The 23355-nt window shown below is 42.3% G+C and overlaps 1 protein-coding gene across 6 annotated transcripts in view; it reads left to right on the forward strand.

Moving 5' to 3' along the window:
• Positions 1–23355, forward strand: part of crebbpa (CREB binding lysine acetyltransferase a) — a 61280-nt gene that overhangs the window by 27705 nt on the left and 10220 nt on the right. For 4 of the 6 annotated variants that reach the window (XM_084078099.1, XM_084078100.1, XM_084078102.1 and 1 more), the window contains 21 exons: positions 1641–1754; positions 5650–5913; positions 6548–6650; positions 8057–8194; positions 8573–8690; positions 9186–9354; positions 10673–10735; positions 10861–10982; positions 13720–13920; positions 14435–14764; positions 15076–15255; positions 15500–15671; positions 15904–16022; positions 16472–16711; positions 17031–17119; positions 18380–18460; positions 18784–18840; positions 19522–19599; positions 20127–20194; positions 20932–21082; positions 22858–23004. In XM_084078099.1, coding sequence (XP_083934225.1) covers positions 1641–1754; positions 5650–5913; positions 6548–6650; positions 8057–8194; positions 8573–8690; positions 9186–9354; positions 10673–10735; positions 10861–10982; positions 13720–13920; positions 14435–14764; positions 15076–15255; positions 15500–15671; positions 15904–16022; positions 16472–16711; positions 17031–17119; positions 18380–18460; positions 18784–18840; positions 19522–19599; positions 20127–20194; positions 20932–21082; positions 22858–23004 — 3004 coding nt within the window. The remainder of the gene's footprint in view (positions 1–1640; positions 1755–5649; positions 5914–6547; positions 6651–8056; positions 8195–8572; positions 8691–9185; positions 9355–10672; positions 10736–10860; positions 10983–13719; positions 13921–14434; positions 14765–15075; positions 15256–15499; positions 15672–15903; positions 16023–16471; positions 16712–17030; positions 17120–18379; positions 18461–18783; positions 18841–19521; positions 19600–20126; positions 20195–20931; positions 21083–22857; positions 23005–23355) is intronic. The other 2 variants (XM_084078104.1, XM_084078101.1) reach the window with 2 other exon arrangements.

Consider the following 23355-nt stretch of genomic DNA (forward strand, 5'->3'; position numbering starts at 1 on the left):
ACATTCAATATTCAAACACAACAAATACACTCTTAATCTCTTAAGCATCGGCACATGAATGTGGAAAAATCAAAGTCGTAACGGAAGATAAAAGCCTTAACAAGGCCCATGGTACTGTATTCTTAATTTTTAAACATGCTTCTGAGAACGTTTGAAGGTTTGTTTGAAAACCCCAGTGAATGTCTGAAGCCTAAAAAATGCCCTTCAGGCCAGCTCTATCTGCAGCCCGGCACTGCCCCTCTTTCTTCAGTGCTCTTTATACGTTCTGCTTTCTGTCGTCTGCTGTCTGGCTCTTGAATTCCCTTCATTTGTTACAACCAGCACTGCTCTAATGCTCTACAAATTCCCCTCAAGCCAAGTATCATTTAAATTTGGCTGAATCCCCTGTATTGGTCTTGGACTTCAATTGCTGAAGTTAAATTGTAAGCTCAGAGGCAGAGGTTTATGTGAATTAATTTCAGTGACACATAATTAACCAGAGAGTGAGAATATGTTCGTCAACTAGCCAAAACTATTTCAACCTTGAGTCAGTTGAAGGGTAATGTATTGTATGTTTGGCTCCCTCTATATTGAATCTGGAGTGTGGTATACCTGCTAATATAATTGCTATGTGTATTAATGCATTCCCCTAACAGGTGTGAAGCCATGAAGTAATTGTCCCCTGTGTGTCAAGCAGTAGAGCCAGGCTGCCAACTGTCTGCTTCAGGGTCTGTCTTGGACTAGTCCAACCAAGCATGGCTTTCCTATGGCCTGTTAGCACAGCCACAGCCAAGTCACAAGTAACATGATCTGCGGAGTCATGCACGAAGAACATGCTGTTTTGGTTCTCTGGCCCAAACATACAACAACCGTCCTAGACTGAAAATTGGTGCAGTGTGCAGAATCTGAGGTCTTAAGCGCACATGATGAGCGTCACACTCATTGCCGTATCGAACTCTTAATTTACCATGTAGGGAGCATTGATGCCCTTCGCGGCAGCAACAATACACCTGGCTTAGCACAGTTTACAAAATATCCGCTGAGTCGCGTCACTCAAATTCAGAAACGTTTGGTCTAGGTTATGCTGACTGCATTTCTGTATTCATGGAAAAAGCCGTTACAGCATAATGCCCAGATTTTGTGTGTGTCAAGTCACCGCTTAACTTGTTGAGCAGGCACAGCGCTCAATTCTTCTTCAGTGTTACAGCCCATTTAGAATGTGATGACAAATGTATTATTTGTTTTTAGTTTAGTTTAGTTTTGATCTTATTCATACTTCTCCCCAGTTTTGTCATTATGCCAATTCCAAACATGCCCTCCGTGGTGGGCAGGTACTTTACCCAGACGCCTGATTTATACTTTTCTAGTTTCTTCCATCTGTTCAACCTGTCTCACTTTTATCTTCATTTTACTCAGGCCCTTTTTTCTGTTGAGAAAATTGGTGCGTACCAGGTTTTTTATTTTACTGTTCGTTCACATCATTCATAATTTCCACAATTGTGAGTGCTGCTGCTGCTGCTTATGATTCTAGACTACTACAACATTAAAAACATTACATAAACCGTAGCAGAAAAAGTGGTGAAGGGAAACGTATCGGGAGGTCAAGTAGCTTTTTATGTAAAAGCTCTACCTGCTAATCTGTCTCTTCCTGTCTTTCCCAGTGGCACACTGTGCGTCGTCCAGACAGATCATCTCCCACTGGAAGAACTGTACGCGACATGACTGTCCTGTCTGCCTGCCGCTGAAGAATGCCAGCGACAAGCGGACCCAGCAACGTGAGTACATCATGCTTGTTCTGATCGACAACTTGACTGACATGAAGCCAATCCTTTAAAAACAAGACGGCTATTATGTCACTCAACTGAACTGATTTTTTGTGTGTGGCTGTATTGCAGCCTTTGCAATGTTATAGTACATATTGTTCTCTGCCAATAGCCGGGCCGGAATATGCCGTTTTCAATACACGATAGTGCACTTGGTGATACAAGCGCGAAATTTGGCACAGATGTCCTTCATATGACCCTGATTGATAATCAACCTCTGGCCACGCAAAAATCCTAAGATTTCAAGATGGCCACCACCAGTTTTCAAATGGCTGCAACTGGGCCAATGTTTTGGACTATATCACTTTGCTGGGGCTTATTTTAATATATGAGAATATGTTCTGGAGGTATTTCTACCAAGTACGATACAAAATAACATTAGGTTCCAATATGGCGGCATGTTTTCCAATATGGCTGCCGATAAATTGCAGAAATGTGCATCTGCTTAAGGTTTATCCACATGAGCTTGTAGTACATGTCTGTGTATTAATTACCATACACGGAATCCATTTATGGAACATTTGAAAGTGATTTATTAGCTTGGTAAAGCTTAGTGTTTACTTTTTGTTTTGTTATAAGTCATTATAAACACAATGGTGGCTGCGCAAGTGACAGGCCAGTTTACTAGCAACTGCAACCACAGAGGGGTGTGCAGATAAGTCCAAACTTAAAGCATTTGCAGTGTCCAGAACATGCTTTTTTACATCCACATCGTGTCAGCTTCTGGCATAATTTGGCTAACAGGACTGCACAAGAGTGACTGGCCCTGTATATGTCCTGCTTGGAATGCACTTCACTTGCATTCACTTCCTTGTAGGAACTACTTCTATGAAGTTCTATCGTACATGAGTACTATGAACTCCTCAATGACTTGCATATGTTTATCATTTATTGCAAAAGGTGTTGAACCTAATTTGGAGAAGTTGTCTGCCATGCTGACCTTTTTCCCTTTCCATGGAAGGACGAAACTGTGTGGCAAAGACCTGATGACTTTGATTCAATAGCTGATGCAATTTCATGAACAGGGATCCATCTGAGATCCTTCCCTCCTTCCACAGGCAATCCACAGCTAATTCAAGCCAAGTCTTTGAACAAGTGAAACTGCTATGTCAACAATGTCAGTATCTGAGGCAGAGCTCAGAGGATAGCATCTGACACATCATGATTCGCAGCTCAGATACTGACGTTGTTGTCATAGCAGTTGCACTTGTTCATATTAAGTAAGTCTGAGACTTATTGTCAGTATCAGCTGAGAACGCAGGGGTCTTATAGACCCCCTGGTATTGCTGAGGTGGAGCGCCACACTCACCGTACCTACTCATACACTGATCCTGGCCGAACCCATGACCATGTGATCCGAAGGTGAAAGCTCTACCGACTGAGCTACCCAGACACAAAGACTTGGCTTGAAAAAGCTGTTGAAGAACCTCAGATGGATCCCCCTTCATAAAAATGCATCAGCTATTGGATCAAAGTCATCAGGTCTTTGCTTCTTTCATGCGTTCAGCAGATGCCATACAGTTTTGTCCTTCCACGGAAAGAGAAAAAGGTCAGCACCTGTTTGAGAAAATATCCCTATATACAGTTTAAATACGTTTTTGTATTTATTGGTGAACATATTGAAAAGTCTGTTGCCCTAGGTCATTAAAAAGCTACCAAATCACTTTAAAATGTGCTATAAATTGATTCTGGGTATGGTAATTAATGCAAATACATGTGCTACAAGCTCATGTGAATGTACATTTATGCAATTTATCGGCAGCCATATTGGAAAATATGCCGCCATATTGGAACCTAATATTATTATTTTTATCTTATTTGGTAGAAATACCATCAGAACATATTCTCCTACATTAAAATAAGGGGGAAATCAAAGATTTACAGCCCCAGCAAAGTGATATAGTCCAAAATGTTGGCCCAGTTGCAGCCATTTATCAATTAGGGTCATATGAAGGACATCTGTGCCAAATTTCTCGCTTGTATCACCAAGTGCACTATGGTATCAATATCCCGCCCTGCTACAATGCAATATAAATTCAGTATACCCAGCAGCCTATTGCATATATATTGCCACCAATTGTGTGGGCTATATCTGACATGCACAGAGAATACGCACCTATTGAAGAGGATTGATGGCCCCGATATTAATTGATATTGCTTAACTTTATTTCAGACACAATAGGTCCATATAAACTGATAAAACGACACTAAACCACTTTTCATTCAGGAAGGAAGTCTACAATTGTTATATTTGAAGGTTTTCTTCACTTCTACAAGAGAAAGAGACTGTTCTGGTCTAATTTCAGTGCTTGGTGTGGTTGCTGCTACATTTCCCCATGGCTTCCTAGGCTTCAAGTTCAGTTTTTCTTTGCTGGAACGCTAAAGGACTTGAGCTTCCTTATCAGTAGTATTGGTCATCACTTCTCAATCAACTTGATCAACTTCTCACTTTGCTCAACTATACATCCTACTTATGTCATAATTATATGTAATTAAATGTAAAAACTATTTAGGAGGGAGACCACTGTACAATGCAAATATAATCGTTTTAATGCCTTCAAACAGCAACTTTTTATTTAGGAAGACAAACAAGCAATTGGCTTATAATCTAACAGACTACTCAGCCTGCTTGGAAATCCTAGGACTCTCCACTTTTTTGTTTGGCATATCATTTCCCATATGGACAAAATGTATTTATTTTTTTGTGTTTTACATGTTTTTGCACTCTGGAAGGTTGATTAATCACTGTGGAAATGTGATATTTCTTACTAGTGCCATTTTTCCAGTTAAGCTGCATAAGAAAAATCCTCCCTGGTTTATAAGCCATTCATCATAATTTGATTAATGACGTTAGAGTAAATGTGTTTGTATTGTAGCTAATAGTTGCTAGCCCACTTTTGGCTAAAGTGGACAGTTTTTTTCCAGGAGAGAGAGAGTCCAATGTCCAGTTCGATTGATTAGTGTGAACACTGTGTACCGTATCTGAGCACGAATGTTGATGCAAGAGACTGGGGAGAGGGGTAGTGTGCTGAAGCGGAGCCACAGAGATGCTGTGTGGCTGGTGAATGCTACACCGACTCGCTCGTATCCATGCTTCTTTCTCTCTGCTTCTATTCTCTTCCTCTTCTCCCTCCGTCACTTAATCTTTCTACTCTTCCTCTTTATCCCTGTGTCTTCCTCCACTTTTTGGTCTGTCAATTTAGTTAACTGTTCTCTTTATGACGTCTCGACTTGGCTTCCCCCACTTTTTCTTAATCTCACCACTGTGCTCAGCTTCTATCATTGCTGAGAGCATTCCAGCGTTTGTTTATCTTTGTTTGGTTTGCGTGTTGGAAAGTACAATGCCACGACTTGTGCCTTCTCCTGCCAAACCAAACAACACGCAGGACTTCTTTGTTCTGTCTCCTCCGATTTTTGTCTCACACATATGGAACACTTTTTTTGCTCAACCGAGGCCTGAACCCGGAAAAATATGCAACTGTTCTGTCCCCCAAAGGGATTTATGCATTTATTCAGTCCTTTTGTGTTTAAAGCTTTTATCCTTAGATTAATGCTCTGTTTTAGACTACTCCCCTATGACTTCAGTTTAAGAAGTCATAGTTTAAGATTGTGTGCATTTGTTGTTTTGATTGTATTGCTGTATTGTTGTATTGTGCTTTTTGCTTTGGCAATGTAAACGTATGTTTTCTCATGCCAATAAAGCCCTTTGAATTGAATTGAATTGTGTGCATTTGTGGTGTTTGGAGTTACCACTGCTCCATGGCCACCAACACAAATTCAAACACATTTACTGTATTTGGTGACAGATTTATTGACCCGGACAACACCATAATGTTTCTCCTTACAGCCATGCTAAGCTCCCCGAACGCGAGCCTCCAGAACTCCCTGGCGTCAGTGGGTGCAGGCCAGCCCAGCACCCCTACCATCAACACCTCGACCCCCATCGACCCCAGCTCCATGCAGAGGGCCTACGCGGCGCTGGGACTCCCCTACAGTAGCCAGGCCTCTAGCCAGACTTCGGCCCAGCAGGCTCCGGGACCTGGTCAGACAGCTGCCCAGCAGAATGCACAGGGGCAGCTACCGCAGCAGATGAGACCCATCAATGCACTTGGTAAAGGCTCTTTAAACCACACTAACATTACAGACAACATTACAGCTTTACAGTTTTGAGATTTATTTGTGTCATGGAGGGACAGTGTGAAGGCACGAGAATAATAATAGCCACTATAAATTCAGTTTTGTATGTAGTTACTGTACACTGTATAGTGTCAGCCAAGTATTTTAATTGGTCGAATTAGGCCTTCCTGCTGTGCTCAAATTACTATAGAGCACACCTCAATCATGCTAAAATGAGATATGCCCCATGACTATAAATATTACTCCGCCTTCACCATTGATATAAACAGACATTATTTGCTAGGAATATTCTGTAGAAGTTGTAGAAAACTTATACAACCGTGTCAATTCATTGTTTAAAGTTAGTAAGAAAAATAATTATGCTCACTTTTATCGTTGGCAACTGTTGTATAACAGCAATATTACACTTAAAGGTGTCTTTACTCTTATTGCCATTTAAGTGATGCGGTTAGGGGTTCTTTGCTCCAAACCGCAGCACTGTTGTGCCATAAATATCAGTGAAAAACACCTTCGAGTGTATTATAGCTTCAACAAACTACTTGGTTTGTTGGTATGTGTTGGTGTGTGTTGTCAAATATTTTTGACACAGTCTTCTTTTGTCTCTCCAGCTAACCAGATAGCTCTTGGAGGCACAGCGATGGGTGTTCCCACATCAGAGCAGACAAACCTGCACACAGACTCCACCCTCCCCAATGCACTCAATGCTAACAAGTATGTCATATTTCCTTTAGCCCATACACTTATTCTTTGACTTTGACTCATGGATATTTAGCTGTCTATACATTTTAAGGGCACACACTTAACCACATGAACCCTAGCATCCCTGTTCTTGGGCCATAATTCTGCGTAAATAGTTGATCTACAAGCCCTACAAGCTCGGCAAAAATAGCCGAACTACAAGCTCACAACCTGGCGAGTTTTTTTCTTACCTTTTTGAAGTAGTCACAGAATATTTATCTCCAGTATGATCGATCCCCTGATGGTTGCTAATCACAGCAGGTTTCACTGTGCTTCCGCGAAGGAAAAAAAATGTCATCGCGACCTCCCCGTTCAATTTTATACGCCTTTGAAAATAGCATGTCTCGGCCAGAAATACATAGTAAAAAAAAAGTACACAGGAGCCGAGATACAGCCTTTTTAAGTAATAAGTTAACCAAGAAGTGAATGGAGCAGCAAATCTTCGGATCACGATATCTAGGGCGTTATGACATGTCTCGTCATAAGTCGTTCTTGGCAGTGAGAGAGTTAACTGCCTGCAAGTTAAAGGTCGTAACACACGGCAAGCGGTTCACGCGGGCGGTACCGCTCGGATCAGCGGTGATCGCGCGCCGTGATCATTGTTGTTTTTTTCCTCCTGCGCGGTGCGGTGAAAAGAAAAGCTCATCACAATCCAGCTATTGCCGCCCGCGCCCGCGTGCACAAACGAGCACGCGCACGCGAATTTCATGGGGGCGCGCCCGCCTGCCTCACCGCCCCTCAACTTCTCCGCGCGTCCCAAATAATCGCCCGCCTCTCATTGAAAATGAATTACATAGGTATAAATTACGTTGGCCACTTGCCGTGTGAAAGGACCTTAAGTCTCCAAGTGATCAATGTTCTATTGTAGGCAGGCCGGTCACAATTATTACATACTTGTTTAATCGCAATTATTTGAGATCATGTATAATTGTATAATCGTCATAATTGTTTTCATGTTGAAAAATGTTCATATATTTTCAAACGTTTACCAAAAATAGCAGAAATAGCAGATCTACAAGCTTACTATTGTAAGTGTTGTAAGCTTGTAGATCAGCAATTTTTTTAAAGAATTTGAAAGTATGATTAAATGTGTCTGTAATTTCTTTGTATATGTAAGTTATTGTCATATCTGCCCTGTGCAATTTGTAATTATCAAGCAAATAAAAAAACAAATATAATGTTTAATTGTATTATGTTCTACATAATACACATTTCGTTTTTTAAATCGTTAATTGCAATTATTTGTGTGACAATTAATCGTTAACTTAAATGTGTAATCGTGACAGCCCAAATTGTAAGTAAACGTCAAAGTTACACTCAATATATTCTCTCGCCCGCTCCTCCTTCTCCTGTCTCCGCTATTGCTTTTCCTCCTCTAGTCAGCTGCTGCCTGATGGGTCAGCTGTGGGCTCCATGGGCAACCTGCCCACAGCAGCACCCCTCTCTGCCACCGGCACCAGGAAATCCTGGCATGAGCACGTCACTCAGGACCTGCGCAATCACCTTGTACACAAACTGTGAGTCTGGTACCCTGCTGCTTGACAAAATACAGCTGTTCTTGAACACAAGTTGTGTGGTTCATTATCAGGGTGGGAAAGGTAACAGTGGCAACAAACCAACTGCTTGTACATTTTGGCAATGACTTGCAAATTCATCTCCCCCCTACCAGCTAATTTGGCAGGCAGCCAGCCATCATTGGAAGCACCCATGTTCTAGTCTGTTCTAGTCCATTTTTGAATAATAAAAGGAGCTGGTTCAATTTGTTTGCTTTTTTTTTAAAGCAGCCATTGTGGGTGGGGTGAAAAGGGTGAAAATCTGTTAATTCCTTATCTGAATCATTATCATTCACTGGTTCCATGTCTCTCTCTCTCTCCCCTTGTCTTCTGGCTGTTAAGAGTTCAAGCCATATTCCCCACCCCAGACCCAGCAGCTCTGAAGGACAGGCGGATGGAGAACCTGGTGGCTTATGCCAGGAAGGTGGAGGGGGACATGTATGAGTCAGCTAACAGCAGGGTAGGTGTTGAAAGAGTGCTCAATTTGGGGTGAAGTTCATGCTCCTCTGTTTAGGTACACACAACTCTTCCATACTGTCTGTAGTTACACATTGCCAACACCCTTTTACAAACTAACAGAAAACAAATTGGGAGTCGTTGGGAGTAATGTTGAAATAAATTTGACCGTTGAGTCATTTCATAAAAAATAAAATAATTCACTGCTTCGGGCTGTAAACAATAACACCACTGTCCTGAACAATCTTTTTAACTTTTGTAATCCTGGGAAACGATTTAAGTTTCAGAGAAACGTCTCTTAGCTAGCCAACTCGCAAGCCTACAATATGTAAACGTGCGTAAGAATATATAATCATTTTAAAAAGGATGTTGTCATGGGTGTTCATACTTTTGCTAGCAACAGTAGGCTGTTGAAACGGTCTATGATTTAATTCCACTGCCATACGTGTAATACGTCTTAAGTCCATCCCCTTGCCTTGGGTTCTCTGTGTTACTCCAGGATGAGTACTACCACTTCCTGGCTGAGAAGATCTACAAGATCCAGAAGGAGCTGGAGGAGAAGAGGCGGTCGCGGCTGCAGAAACAGATCATCAACCAGGCCCCATTGACCGCCCAGGGGGCCCAGCAGCCAGGTCTCCAGCCCAACGCTCTGGGCCCCAGGCCACAGAGTGAGTGCCACACTTCTGTACACCCCGAGGAAGAAATCTCTCAAGCCCACGCATACTGTGTGATGATGTTAGAATATAGAGCTGGTGTGTTCTTTGAGCGGTGGGTGCTCGGCTGTAGAAATAACTAATTTTAAAGAAACCAGTGGAAAACAGCGGCACTCCAAAAGTGTCAATGCAAGACAAAGAGGCTAAGATGCAAAATGTTTTAATCTGGTTAACGTGTTTTGGCCATTAGCCTTCCTCAGAGCAGATAAATAGTTTTGCATCTGAGGCTCATTGTCTTTGCATCGTCATTTTGGAGTGCTGCTGTTTTCCACTTGAGTGGTTTCTTTCAAAATCTTTGATGTTGTCAGGAACAATGGAGGTAGACAGATTTGCACTGGCCACTTGGGCCACCAATGCAGTGAATATTCTGGCCAAAATTGTAGAAACATTGGAGCACTGAACACAAGACTGCGATAACAGCATTTGTATTGTGAGCTCTGGCTGGTCATGTTTGTGTTGTTCCCCGTACTGAAAGAACTCAAGATGTCTTCCTTTGTGGGAACTGACGATATGCTCGAGAGTACATCGTCGTCACCACATTATATTTAAAAGAAATTATTTCTTCCACTAAACTCCTGAATTTTTGAATTATTTTCACTGGGAGCCTCTTGATTGTCAGCAAACTCTGTACAGAAATCCATATTTAAGCGTCCAAGCCATTACGACAGCATAGCTAACGTTAGCTGGTTCTGACCTAAGAATTTGAATCGATGCAATTCATTCTGACTAACAACCGAACGGTTTCATATAACAAGGTGACATTACTTGGAAATGTTCGCACATAAACACACAGGAATTTATGGATTATTTTATCTGATGATGCTGCAGATATTCATTGGTTATTAACCCATTTAGACCGGGAACCCCTATACGTAACATAGCTTTCAATCCGGGAACCACTTTTGGGGTAGTTGTTGCTACAGTATGTACAGTATATAGCAACATAATGTTTTTTTAAATTTTGTACGTTTTTCAGAAAAAGCTTTAGAAGGCGTTTTTAGAATTGGCCTCAGGTCTAAATGGGTTAAGACAAGGCAAGTTGGGCCAGTGGCTCTGCATTTGCAATGTCCAAAATGCTAAATCTTACATGCATCCTAATCACCATTGACAGATCTTCAAATCCAGACAAGAAAGCCTGTAAAAGCATGCATTTTGTTTAGATTGGAAGCATTCAATGGGCCTTTTCTTTTTTCCCTCCCTGCTGGTGTTTATTTGGGAATTTCACTGTCTTCTCAAACCTCCAATTTCCTCCTCTACCATCTTTATCTAACAGATGGACCTGTGCCTATGCCCAATGTGCCAAATCAGATCATGAATCGCATGCAGGTTTCTCCAGGTACTCTTTTCATCCTGCACTCAAACTGTGTTTATTGTGACTCTCTGAGACCCTTCCTGCTGTGTTTCTTCTTTTTTGTGTGTGTGATTCAATTGCCTCATTGGTGTTCAAAATGTTGTGTGCAGGAATCAATCAGTTCAACCCCATGGCCCTGCCCAACGTCCAGCTGTCTCAGCCGCCTATGGGAGCCCGTGCTGCTTCACCTATGAACCACCCTCAGCAGATCAACATGAGCTCCGTCCCAGCGGTGAGAGCAACACAGACTAAATACAAAGCACACACACGTGAACACCTTGCCATCAGTGAACTGCTGCAGATTTTTTTGTCTGTGCCTGATAAAGTACACATACTGTACAGTACCAGCCACCTAAACCAGCAATTCTCAACCCTTCTAATTCCAGGGAACCCCAGTTTGATATGGATTAGGCAACGGACTCACATTTTATTTTTATCTTTGGGACCTAATCTTCAACAGTAAAATCACAATGCAGAAAGGGAACCAAATGGACCCATTTGTACACTCTCTTAAGTCCTCAAGGACGCCTGGGGGTCACTGGACCCACACACGTTGAGAACCAGTGACCTAAATCCATCATTGAATCGGAATCAGTCTTTGTTGTCACACCATATTACAAGTAAGGTGGGTGCAGTTCTTCATTGTGCAGGGCAGGCTCATCAGTACTGCTTTGATACCATGTAAAACTGGTGGCTTAGTGCAAAGATCTTGTGATGGGTACGTTTGTGTTCATGCTGCAATACCGCCCGCCCATTGTCTGCAACTCTTGGCTAGTACTGGTAAATCCCATAAGCCAGAGGGACGGTAACATACTAATTGGTTGGTTAGTAGTATATATCCCTTAAGCCGGATGGATAGGCACCCAAATGGTTAGTTCCAGTCCATAGTGAAATAATAGTCTGCACACTGGAATATGCTCCAAAAGATAAATGGTTTATTACCACCCTTAATGGGACCTTTAGATCCTAGTGGCTGTGGAAGAGCCACTAGTCTCGAAACGTCACATAAATGTGCGTGCTTTTCTACTTGTTGATAGTTCTAGTCCATAGCTTTGTGTATCCCATAGTCTGGAGGCTCTACGAATATTAATTTACAAAAATGACAGTTGTTCACCTATTTGAAAGATATTCAAGAAGTGAGGTCCTTTCCCCGGTGTCAGTGTGCACAAGAAATGTGCTGCTGAGCCTAGTAGTATGCAAGATTATCAACAGAAAGACAGACACACACACGGGCAAACACAAGAACCTCCTGGTGGAGATAAAAACAACAACATTATTATTGCAGGGGGCACTGACAGAAATTCAGTTGCTTACAGTATGTGTCTCGAGTCTTCCTTTAACAAAATGTTTGCACTAAATTAATGATCAGTGTTTCAAAATACATTTAGCAAATAAGTACATTAACTTCATGTCCTGGTTCACTTCTTGGTCCTGGTACTTTTAGACAGGCCTGCATTTTTCCTTCCAAAAATCCTGCTACAGAAGCTACACCCAGCACAAAGTGGTTTGAACTGACCGACATTGCCATCCCAAAGGCCTGATTACACTTGCGTGTCCATGCAGCTGCGAGTACTACTACAATTTGGTATATACACGTTCAAGAAGCGTGCAAGAGCAACATGGGCTGCACTCAATACAAGGCCCAACCTTATTCCAGACAATTGCCACAGGACGTGTGCCATTGTGAGATGTTTACTGTCCTAGTTTATTATATCTTGTGTCAGTTACTTCTGTGCATTTCTTATTCTCCTCAGATGCTAATAAATTCCTTCAGGAAAGCTTAGAGAAATCTTTATTCTATACCTTGTATGCCATTTAACAAACCTGCGTACGAACATCACTTCAGGTTGATGTCTTTTATTGTCACATGCATATGCTTACTTGTCAGGGACCCACTTGTGGGCCGCAAGGATATTGCAAGTGGGCCCCCAAATAATTGGCAAAACACTTAAGGTTTTTATGATGTAACATTAATGTATTCCAAGGTGGAAATACAATCGATTGATTGATCATTAAAATAAACATGTTCTGAAAATGCACGTGGCCCACCATCTGAAAAAATCTGGGAGGACATGGATGTCCGTGTTGACATGAGCTGGTGATGAAATTTACATCATGCAGCCCCCAGTGATTACATGGCTGCATAAGGTATAATTTGGCCTTTAGAGCGTCACACTCACTGTTGGAGCTACAAATTTGTGTGCCAGAAAGGAGAGTTGCAGTATCGTATATTCACTCAAGGATGTATACATATTGTGAACAACGGTACCTTAGGCCAAACTCAGTAGGGACCATGATCTTTGTAATCAACATGAAGAACAATTCCATGGAAATCCGTTGGAGTGGTGGACCAACATAGCCGTCCTTGAGCCTAATTTATGTGCAGATTGTGCACTGAACAAAAAATAGACGTACAAGCTCACGATGCGATGGAGCTTGTAGGTTGGCTAGTTTCTGCACACAATGAGGTATTGGCTTTTAGAACACTCCGAGATAGGCGCTCTGGTGCCGCAGGGATAAAGTACCTGTCCACTGCTGCAGAGTCTAGGGGTTCGAGTCCACTCCAGTTCATGCGGCTTGGTTGAGCGTCTATACAAACACAACTGGTCCAGTTTGGGGATTGGAAACCAGTGATACAAATGTGTGGGGAGTGTTAACTTAATTGGCATAATGACTAAATTGGTTGAAAAAACCTGTAAAAATGATTTGCTACTCTAATTTAAAAAAAAGTAAAAAATCACTCTGAGATAGCGAAGTCATAATCGCCCTACTACCATGTTCATGGCTGCCTACTTTCCTGGGGGACCTGATGATGCCTATTATCGATATCATATAGCCAATGCATCAACTTCTTCCGTATTTGTTACGAAAACACAGAATTGTCTATTCTGTACATTGTATTTCTATGGATGTGTCACTCCCATGAAATTGCCCTTATCTTGCTCATGACGTCCTTCTATCCTGTTTAGATGGGCATGTCCCCCTCCAGGATGCCCCAGACCCAGGGCATGATGGCAGCCCATGGCGGAGGCAGTATGGTGGGCCAGACTGCCAACCAGGGACAATTCCTGGCCCAGACCCAGTTCCCTCCAGGCACCGCAACTGGAGCCATCAATGTAACGGTGGGGCCTGGCATGGGTCAGCCCCCCGCACAGGCTGCGGTTACGCAGGTGAGAGACGGAACAGTGTGGAAAGGCATACACCGTTGGCATTGAAATGAAGGGACATGATTGGGTAAATGTCATCCCTTAATCACTCTATGTTGGCGATAAACTAGCAACTAAAATGATTCTCTATCAGACAAGGTGCTGGGGAGCTAAACTAAAATCACTGTAACCAACGTGCTCTTAACCACTTGAACCCTAGCTTATATTCTGGGGGGAACATTCCCAGAAAGTAGCAGATCTGCAAGCTCGCAGCATGACATGTTGTGAGCTTCTATTTAGTGTAGCCCATGGGAATACGGTTAACAAAGTATAGGGCCCCAAAGTACACGGCCAACACCAAGTATAGGGTTGAAGTGGTTAATTTATTTTCATGCCATTCACATGGGGCTCTCTAAATCGAAATCTTGTGTGCGGTGTTACATGTGTTTGTCATTGTCTGACCTTTGTGCCTGTATGTTTGTCTGCTTGTCTTTTATCGTGTGTGGCTTGCCTACCCTTTGTGTGTCCTTCTCTACAGCAGCAGCAACCGCAGCAGCAGAGCGCTAACCTTCCCATGAATGCACTCGGCCCCTCAATGGGCCCGCAGCTAGCCCCCTCCCAAACCCCCTTGCACTCCACGCCTCCGCCCTCTGCCTCCTCCTCCTCCTCTGTCTCCGCGGCTGGGGGGTCCACTAACCTGCCGCACCCCCCCCAGCCCTCCAGCCGTAGCTCCACCCCCACCCTCCCTGGCCCGGGTCCCACCCCGGCCCAGGGTTCCACCCCGCCCCGCCCCGCCCAGCCCCAAACCCAGGCGGAGCCCCCTGCAGCGGCACAGACGCAGCCCCCGCCTCAGCCCCCTACCACGCCGGTGAGACTGAGACCTTCCGCATGCCCTCCACCCCCACCCCCCTTTTAAACTCTCACTGCCAACCCTCCATTCTACCTCATAACTGCATCTCCAACACGCTGTAGCATCCATCACAGGGGGGATGTCTCCATCACAGTGGGGAATGTTGCATCTTTGGACCTTTTTGGAGCAATGTTTTGCAAATGGGAGAGAAGTTCATGCGTGACTTAGATTCATCCCTGCATGTGGACCAGCCGACGTTAGTCGATATTACACCTCATGTTATATCATCCATTCTCTCCCTAATCACTCTCTCTCGCTCTCTCTCTTAGCTGTCTCAGCCGGTAGCCAGTCTAGATAACCGGGTGCCCACCCCAGCCTCAGCCGCCAGTGCTGACTTGCACTCACAGCATGCAGGAGCCGACTTGCCCATCCAGGAGACCAAAGTCGAGCCGCGCCACGACAGGCAGGAGTTTAAGGCGGCCGGCGGTAAAACGGAGCCCAAGATGGAGGTTGGTGGGATGGCTGTTGTCAAATTGACAGAAGAGTAAATGAGAGCAAATGAATCTTTTATTGTTGTATTTATTCATTCATTGTGCCTTAAGAGTCATTATCATGACTCTTAAGGCACTCTTAAGCTAGTTTTCCACGCAATCTGATCACTTAATCTGTGTCACTTGCAAGATATTCATTATCAAACCACACACACACCTCTCAGGCCCTGTGACCTAAAATTAGCTGTCTCCCTTTCTTTAGAGTGAGGAGGACTCGGGTTCGCTGTCGATGAAGAAAGAGGAGCCAGAGGAGAAGCAGGAGGCAATGGAGGTAGAGGAGAAGAAGCCAGAGATAAAGACGGAACCCAAAGAGGAGGAAGAAGGAGGAGCTAACGGCACAACCTCTTCACCCTCCTCTCAATCACGGAGGAAAAGTGAGTTCAGAGGAACAGGACAGATGCGTCAGACTATGTGACTTCCATGTCCTGTTTCTCTACCTCCTTAATAGTTTGACTTATTTTCCTCTGACAATCTCTCTCCCTTTCCTCTGACTCCTACATTATCTCGCTTGTTTATCTCCCCTGTCGTTTGAGGCTCTGTGTGTGTGTTTTTCCGGTAAACAGAATTTGACTTTTTCCAATTATTTCTCTTCTATTCCACTTCCAGTCTTTAAACCAGAGGAGCTGCGCCAGGCTCTGATGCCCACCCTGGAATCTCTCTACAGGCAGGACCCAGAGTCACTGCCCTTCAGACAACCTGTAGACCCCATGCAGCTGGGCATCCCGGTAGGCAACACGTTCACAACTTTGATAAGCTTTTTTTCTATAAGGACCAAATCTTGCTGGGAGATCTAGCTGACTTTGGGGGAGTAATAACTCCCCTGCATAACTCTCAAGTGATAATTGTGGTTACCGTAGCTAAAACAAGACCTGGTATGGGTCATTCAAAGTAACTAAAGAATTAACATCTGAACATCAGTTTTGGTAGTATTGAACAGAGAAATGTCATTATATTCCATTACATGGAAAGCTCATTATATTTGATTCTTAAAAAAAAATTTACCAACCAAAACTTGCAAACTAAATCTACCATTGTTTTGATGTGAGGAGGTCAATGATATAGTGTGGCAATATAGTGTATTCATCAGCAAAGTGACGTTGTGAAACGCATCGTTTCACATCATCATTCCATGTGCTCAATGACGTGGTATTACACCAATATCCTTCATCTCCAGGATTACTTTGACATCGTAAAGACCCCGATAGACCTGTCAACCATAAAGCGCAAGCTGGATACTGGCCAGTACCAAGAGCCTTGGCAGTATGTGGAGGACGTCTGGCTCATGTTTAACAACGCCTGGCTGTACAACCGCAAAACATCTCGTGTGTACAAGTACTGCTCCAAGCTGGCCGAGGTGTTTGAGTCCGAGATCGACCCAGTCATGCAGGGCCTGGGCTACTGCTGTGGTAGGAAGGTAAGGCAACACTGTGGAGAACCATCGTATGGATAATTTCATAATGATGAAAAGAATGTCAGCTTCTTGTATTCTGAACACAAGTGTGATTATTGCTATGGGCATGTGGATGAGGAATATTGATTTAGCATGGTGTGATTCTAATTAGAAAAGCAAATGGTGTTTGTGAATTAATAGGAAGAATTCACCATATTGCAAAAAAAAATAAAGCGGTTTGGAGCATGTATTGAAAAATAGAGCAAGTGTCATAGAGCAAGCACCTCTGTTGTTTTAGAAGTTTTTATGTGATTATATCATCCGTCTCCCTTTTTGTTTGCAGTACGAGTTTTCCCCTCAAACCCTCTGTTGCTATGGCAAACAGCTGTGCACTATACCTACTGGAGGCACATACTACAGCTACCAGAACAGGTGTGTTTATGTTCATGTTTGTGACTCAACATTCATGCGTGTTGTTATTTACCGTTTCCATACACTTTTGAGCTTTTTGAACATGCCACAAAATTCAAACAACCAAATGCTCACATTAACCACAATACCCAGTCATTCGACGGAGCAATGTAAACCAGGAGCAATATAAACCAGGTCCAGTTCAGCCTTCACTGTAGGAGCCTATGTACACAGGCGCAAAATACTTCATGAAAGTCTGATTATGTCCTCCCACTTTATGTCCTCCCACTTTTTGTCCAACTTCTTTTCTTTTTCTTTTTTGAGTCTGGTTTTGTAATGCACATACTTACATGGTGTTAGGCTCACAAGCTAAAACATCAATTGAAGTGGGCTGGTATGTCACAACCAGCTCTTTGTCATGTACACTACCATCCATGACAACATGAAAAGGAAGCATAATTTGCTGTCCTTTTTTGGGGGGGGGGGATCTAACACGATGATCTAACAATCGAGCATGCTTGAATTTTCTATATTGAATAAGTCAAATAGCCTAGAAATTAAATGGGTCTTTAGGAGTGGCAGACGAGTGAAGAACACGGGCGCAGAGGGAGAAACACATACACACACAGCCTTGTTTTCTGGGAGGGACTCCATCACTGATGTTGGTCCCCCCACCACTGGATCAGCACAGCACAACATAGTCGTTTAACTTATAGCAACAATCAGCCATGCTCTCTTATTGGCACAAAGACAGACTCTGCTAAAAGACAGTCAGTTACACTGTACCCCCACCCATAGTGTTGCAAGGTGATGTGTTTGATTAAAATTTGTGAAACAATGTGCCCCCCCCCATATCACCAAAAAATATAATGCCTTGGATAAAGCCATAAGCATCATTGCATTTTGATTTCTTCTTCTGTAAGCCAGCAGATGACCAGTTGTCTTGTGTTCCCCTGCACCCCCTGCTGTATGAATGTGGCAACTGCACCTCTGGCATTTTGACAGGGTACTTTGAGAATGGAGCTGTGCAGCGGCTGTAATGATACAGCATAGCCAGACAGGCAGCATGGGCTCATGCAGCATGGTCCATTCACAGAGATTCCCTCTCTCTCTCCGTTGCTTATCCTATCTCAGAAATACACAATGCACACTGAGAACTTTGTCTGTCACAATTTGCATTATTTGACATTCACGATGAAAAGTAAAATGAAAGTAACAATTATGCAACTAAACATTATTCTTTGAGTTATTATGACATTCTTTATTTGTGCCGCCCTACAGGTATCATTTCTGTGAGAAGTGCTTCAATGAGATCCAGGGGGAGAGCGTGACCTTAGGGGATGACCCCGCTCAACCACAGACGTAAGACAAGGAAATTATTCTGACTTCAGTTATTTCACATTTTTAATACACTTGTCATCACAGACTTTCATGATTTAAACTGTTAAAATCAAACTTGATTTGCTTGTTTGTGAGCCAACATTACACATTTCATCATTTGTCTTCTTCGTCCTTCATTTTGTCTTACCAAATGATTTTGAAGTGGCTTACAAATCTTCCAACAAATCATTCATGTCACAGTAATGGTAGCATAATAAAATTAAATGCATCTGTTTAAGCTTGAGTAATGATAATTTTATATTTGCCTTTAACTCTCTCACTTGCCACTTGTCTTGCTTGTTCAGAATGATATCGAAAGACCAGTTTGAAAGGAAGAAGAATGACACACTAGATGCTGAACCGTAAGTGTACACACACACACACACACACACACACACACACACACACACACACACACACACACACACACACACACACACTTTCCAGTGAGTGTCATTATTTAGAGTAATACCAGCTAAGGCTTTACAAACAACCAATATATCATAAGTAGGGGTTCATGTTATATCGGAAGCAATATATTATCATCTGAGAAATGGTAAATAAAATGTATACAATTTGGTTACAGGTTGTGTGTGTGTGGGTGTGTGTTTGTGTGTGTTTATGTATGTATATCATACATACACATACACACACACACACACACACACACACACACACACACACCTACATTACACTCTGACCACGTTGCTGTAAGTTAGAGAGAACAAAGGAGAGACAGAAAAGAAAATAGACGATGTAGATGCATTCTTGACGGATGTTGGCCCCTTTTCACAGAATCTTTGCCCATTATGACATGCCCAGAATTGGGGACGCTAGGGTTTGTGTGGTTCGGAAACGTGCCCATGCACCTACCTTACACTTGTACGTGGAAAACCTGCAAAGGTGCATGTGCATATGGACCAGAGGAACATTGAACTGTAAATGGAGAATAAAGATGTTCTCTTAACTAATGATGAACCTGATGGCAGAAGATAAATTGGTTTTGAAATGTGAAAACAATGTTCTCTTGTCCTTTTCTTCAGGTTTATTGAATGTAAAGATTGTGGACGGAAGATGCACCAGATATGTGTTTTACACTACGATACCATCTGGCCGTCTGGGTAAGATCTCATCCCCTAACTTTGGTAGACAGTTAGAGTTAGAATGTAGGGCTGAACCAAATTGGGGGGAAAAGATATATTGTGATATTTAGTTTTTGTCTGCGATATGTATGATGCTTTATGTATACTCTGTGTGTGTATGTAGGTATGTATATATGTATATATATATATATAGTATATAAGATCTGCATATATCTAAACTTCATCACGCTAGTAATGTTCAGGGTGATTTTAGAGGGTGAGATAAGGCAGTTGTTCAATAGTCTGGTTGACTCAACATGACACTTGCAGAATGTGCATGCACGTACCGGTAACCATGAAGTCATTAAATCATTGTTATTCATCAGATGGATGATACTGTTTTAAAAAAAAACTTGCCAGTTTTATTTATCCATCAAGAATATAAAGTGTTGAATTTCCTTATTTACATTGCCTATACTGTACATGGTGATGTCAATGCGGAAATTATATATTTTGCAGCCCTAGTAGAACGTATTCTCAAAACACCTTATTGTCTCTTACTCTAGATTCATCTGTGACAATTGTTTGAAGAAGAGCGGTAAAACAAGGAAGGACAATAAGTTTTCTGCAAAAAGTGAGTCTGCTCCCTTAACGTCCTACTGTAATTCTGACTTTTTCTTCCCTGGACTACTTGTCAGGGGCACTTATTGTCATGCATGCAATGCTAATCCTGCATTATTCAGAAGTCAGTAACTTAATGCAGTTTAGTTTAACGAACATTAAGGTAAACAAGAAGCTTCTCTGAGTAACATAAGCCACCCCAATAGGGACTGCATACTGTGGCTATCGGGCACAAACTTTGTATCTCTGTTGTCTGTACTTGTATAATTAATGAACTTATAGATCGGCTATTTTCAATGCTTTTGAAGATTTTTGAAAATCTACGCCTATAATAACGTGCCCGAAACAGACACACCAGGTTGAAAGTGTTTAAGTCTGTCAATGGGTTTTTATAAATATTCAATAAAAAAAACCTAAGTGACTTAAGTTGTTATATTGGAAATGGATCCTAGCATTCTCCTGTTAAATCATACAATACATTCAACCATTTCAAGCATAGGGTGTCAACTTTTAATTGGATGCCATACTGACATTTGAAGGGGGGGAATAGAATGCATTTTTTGTTTACTTGAAATCTAGCTTTCCATGGCTATAGAGTGTAATGCAATAGATTTCAGCAAAATGCTTGCTCTAAAAATAAAGCTATTTCCTTAATTACCTGTTTTGAACGTACAACATTTAGATCTCAGCAACAATTTGTAATATGGTAGCACTTCTGAACTTTTTCCTGTATTGTGTGTGTGTGTGTAGGATTACAGTCTACACGGTTGGGAATGTACATAGAGGACCGTGTAAATAAGTACTTGAAGAGACAGAACCACCCAGAGGCTGGAGAGGTGTTTGTGCGAGTGGTGGCCAGCTCCGACAAAACAACGGAGGTTAAGCCTGGAATGAAAACCAGGTAAAGAGCACTGAGACCATTATCATGAACAGATCCTCCAAAATGAATACTCTGAACAGTATTTTTATAACAAGCTTGTTATCAATTCTCCAAAATGTCACAACGGTCTCTAGTTCATTAAATGTTTGGTTAGCTTTGTTTTTATTTGAGTATCTAAAAATCTCAAGAACACAGACCATTCATCCATCCATCCGTCTTCATCCACTTATCGGGAGTCAGGTTGCGGGGATAACAGTTCCAGCAGATAATCCCAGACGTGCATTTCCCGGGCCACATTAGCTACTCCTAACTGGATCCCAAGGCGTTCATGGGCCAGTGTGGAGATATCATTCTCCCATATGGTACTTCTCCTGCCAGCTGGACATGCCCCGAAGACCTCCCTAGGGAGATGCCCAGGAGTTAGAGAACACACGGCAGTAAAATGTAATAACAATATAGTCTATTTATCTCTGAAGCTTTAAACTGATATAAAGCCCTGCTATGTACCATAATGTTAACTATTGTTCTACTAAATGGAGCCTTGCCTAGCCCTTTTAACCTCATAGTGAGTTTAGGTGTTTGATTATACCCTACATAGCTTTTACATCATCCACTCGGCTCTTGTGGAGCCTGCATGTTTGTTAAATGGCACACATGCACCCTTTGCCTCTCCCAAAGGTTTATTCACTATTTACACAGACACAAGATCAAAGACTATGATGTCTGTCAGATCCTGGGAAGGAGGTGGTCACTGGTCAACACAGAACAGTCTGTTATCTTCAGGTTAACCATTTCAAGGCTGCTCGATTTTATTGACTCAATTTAATTTGCTATGGGTTGTGCAGTTACACTCAGACTTGTCTCCAAAGGCACTTACACAGGCAGGGCGGGGGGACTAAGCAAATGATCTTAAATTTTGTGGTGATCCGTCTGGAGCCACCGTAATTTTTAACTGTCAGTCTTGTCAACCCTGGTCCCTGTCACTCAATCATTACACGCACGCCCATGTATACACTCCTCCGTCTTTTCAACCATAGAGAACGCTCACACTCACCTGCGGCAATTAACGTGCAGCCTCGCCATTTTCTTTTTATGAATTGAAGGGGGGGTGAGTGAAGGAGGAAGTGGTGGTGGTGGACTCACGCTGCTGTGCCAGTATTGCTTGCTATGGGAGAAATTGAAGTTTAACCTTCAGGTCAAAATTCATGTCAAATCATAAACAGGATCGTGTCAAAGGTTGTGTCCGACCTAGATACAGGATCTAAATATTTCAATAGAGCAGGGAGATCAAATGTAACCACCACAAATTGTATGTTGTATTAACGTACTGGCAGAATAGCTTAATATTCACAAAAACGAATAGCATAGTGCATCTTTAAGTTTATTAGACAATTTCCAACTGGAATATTTTTTTGTATATAACTTATATCCATGAGTATTTTACTACTTTTTTCGAAACTATCTTAGTTATCTCTTTTGTTAAGTGCTAGTAAGCTGTAGTTGTCCCCAGAAAATATGATAAATATTCGTTCAAGGCCCGGACCGCTGGCTTAACTTTCTCTTTATGCTAAAAGTTTATAAAACGGGTATCAAGTGAATGCTCATCAGCTGTCAAAATCCGCATTTGCTCGTTGAACTGATCTTTGCTAGCTTGTCATCTTACATTTGCAAGTTTCAAAACGATATTGCTTCACAAAAGACCCCGGCTTTGTTTTATTAAAATGAAATGGAATAGACAACTTGAGGCGGTTAAATATTTACATGACATGGACTTTGTTTTTGTGTTTGTTTGCCAGGTTTGTGGACACAGGTGATATGCCCGAGACCTTTCCTTACAGAACCAAAGCACTTTTCGCCTTTGAGGAGATCGATGGAGTCGACGTGTGCTTCTTTGGCATGCACGTACAGGAGTATGGCTCCGAATGCTCGTTCCCCAACACCAGGTCTGTACTCAAAACACAGGCCGGGAATTGTAATAATTATAGTACTGGCATCTTATTAAGTCAGTACTGGACATGTTTTTTTTTTCTGTCTGACAAAGTTATGTCCTTCTGTTTACGGGTCAGTCTCTCTAATCACCAGACCGCCCTGCCACTGAATTATTTAACCACATAAACCCTAGCGTACCTATTGTAGGGCGAAAATAGTCGATCTACAAGCTCACTATGCATCACATTGTGACTGGTTGTGAGCTTGTAGATTGGCTATTTTTGGCGAAGAGATTTTGGTCTAGAGGGAAAAAGCAACCCGGTCAACTAAGTATATATGGTTTAAGTGATTAAAAACTGAAATGC

The sequence above is a fragment of the Gymnoscopelus microlampas genome (assembly GCF_963454915.1).
Source record: "Gymnoscopelus microlampas genome assembly, chromosome: 2".
NCBI lineage: Eukaryota > Metazoa > Chordata > Actinopteri > Myctophiformes > Myctophidae > Gymnoscopelus > Gymnoscopelus microlampas.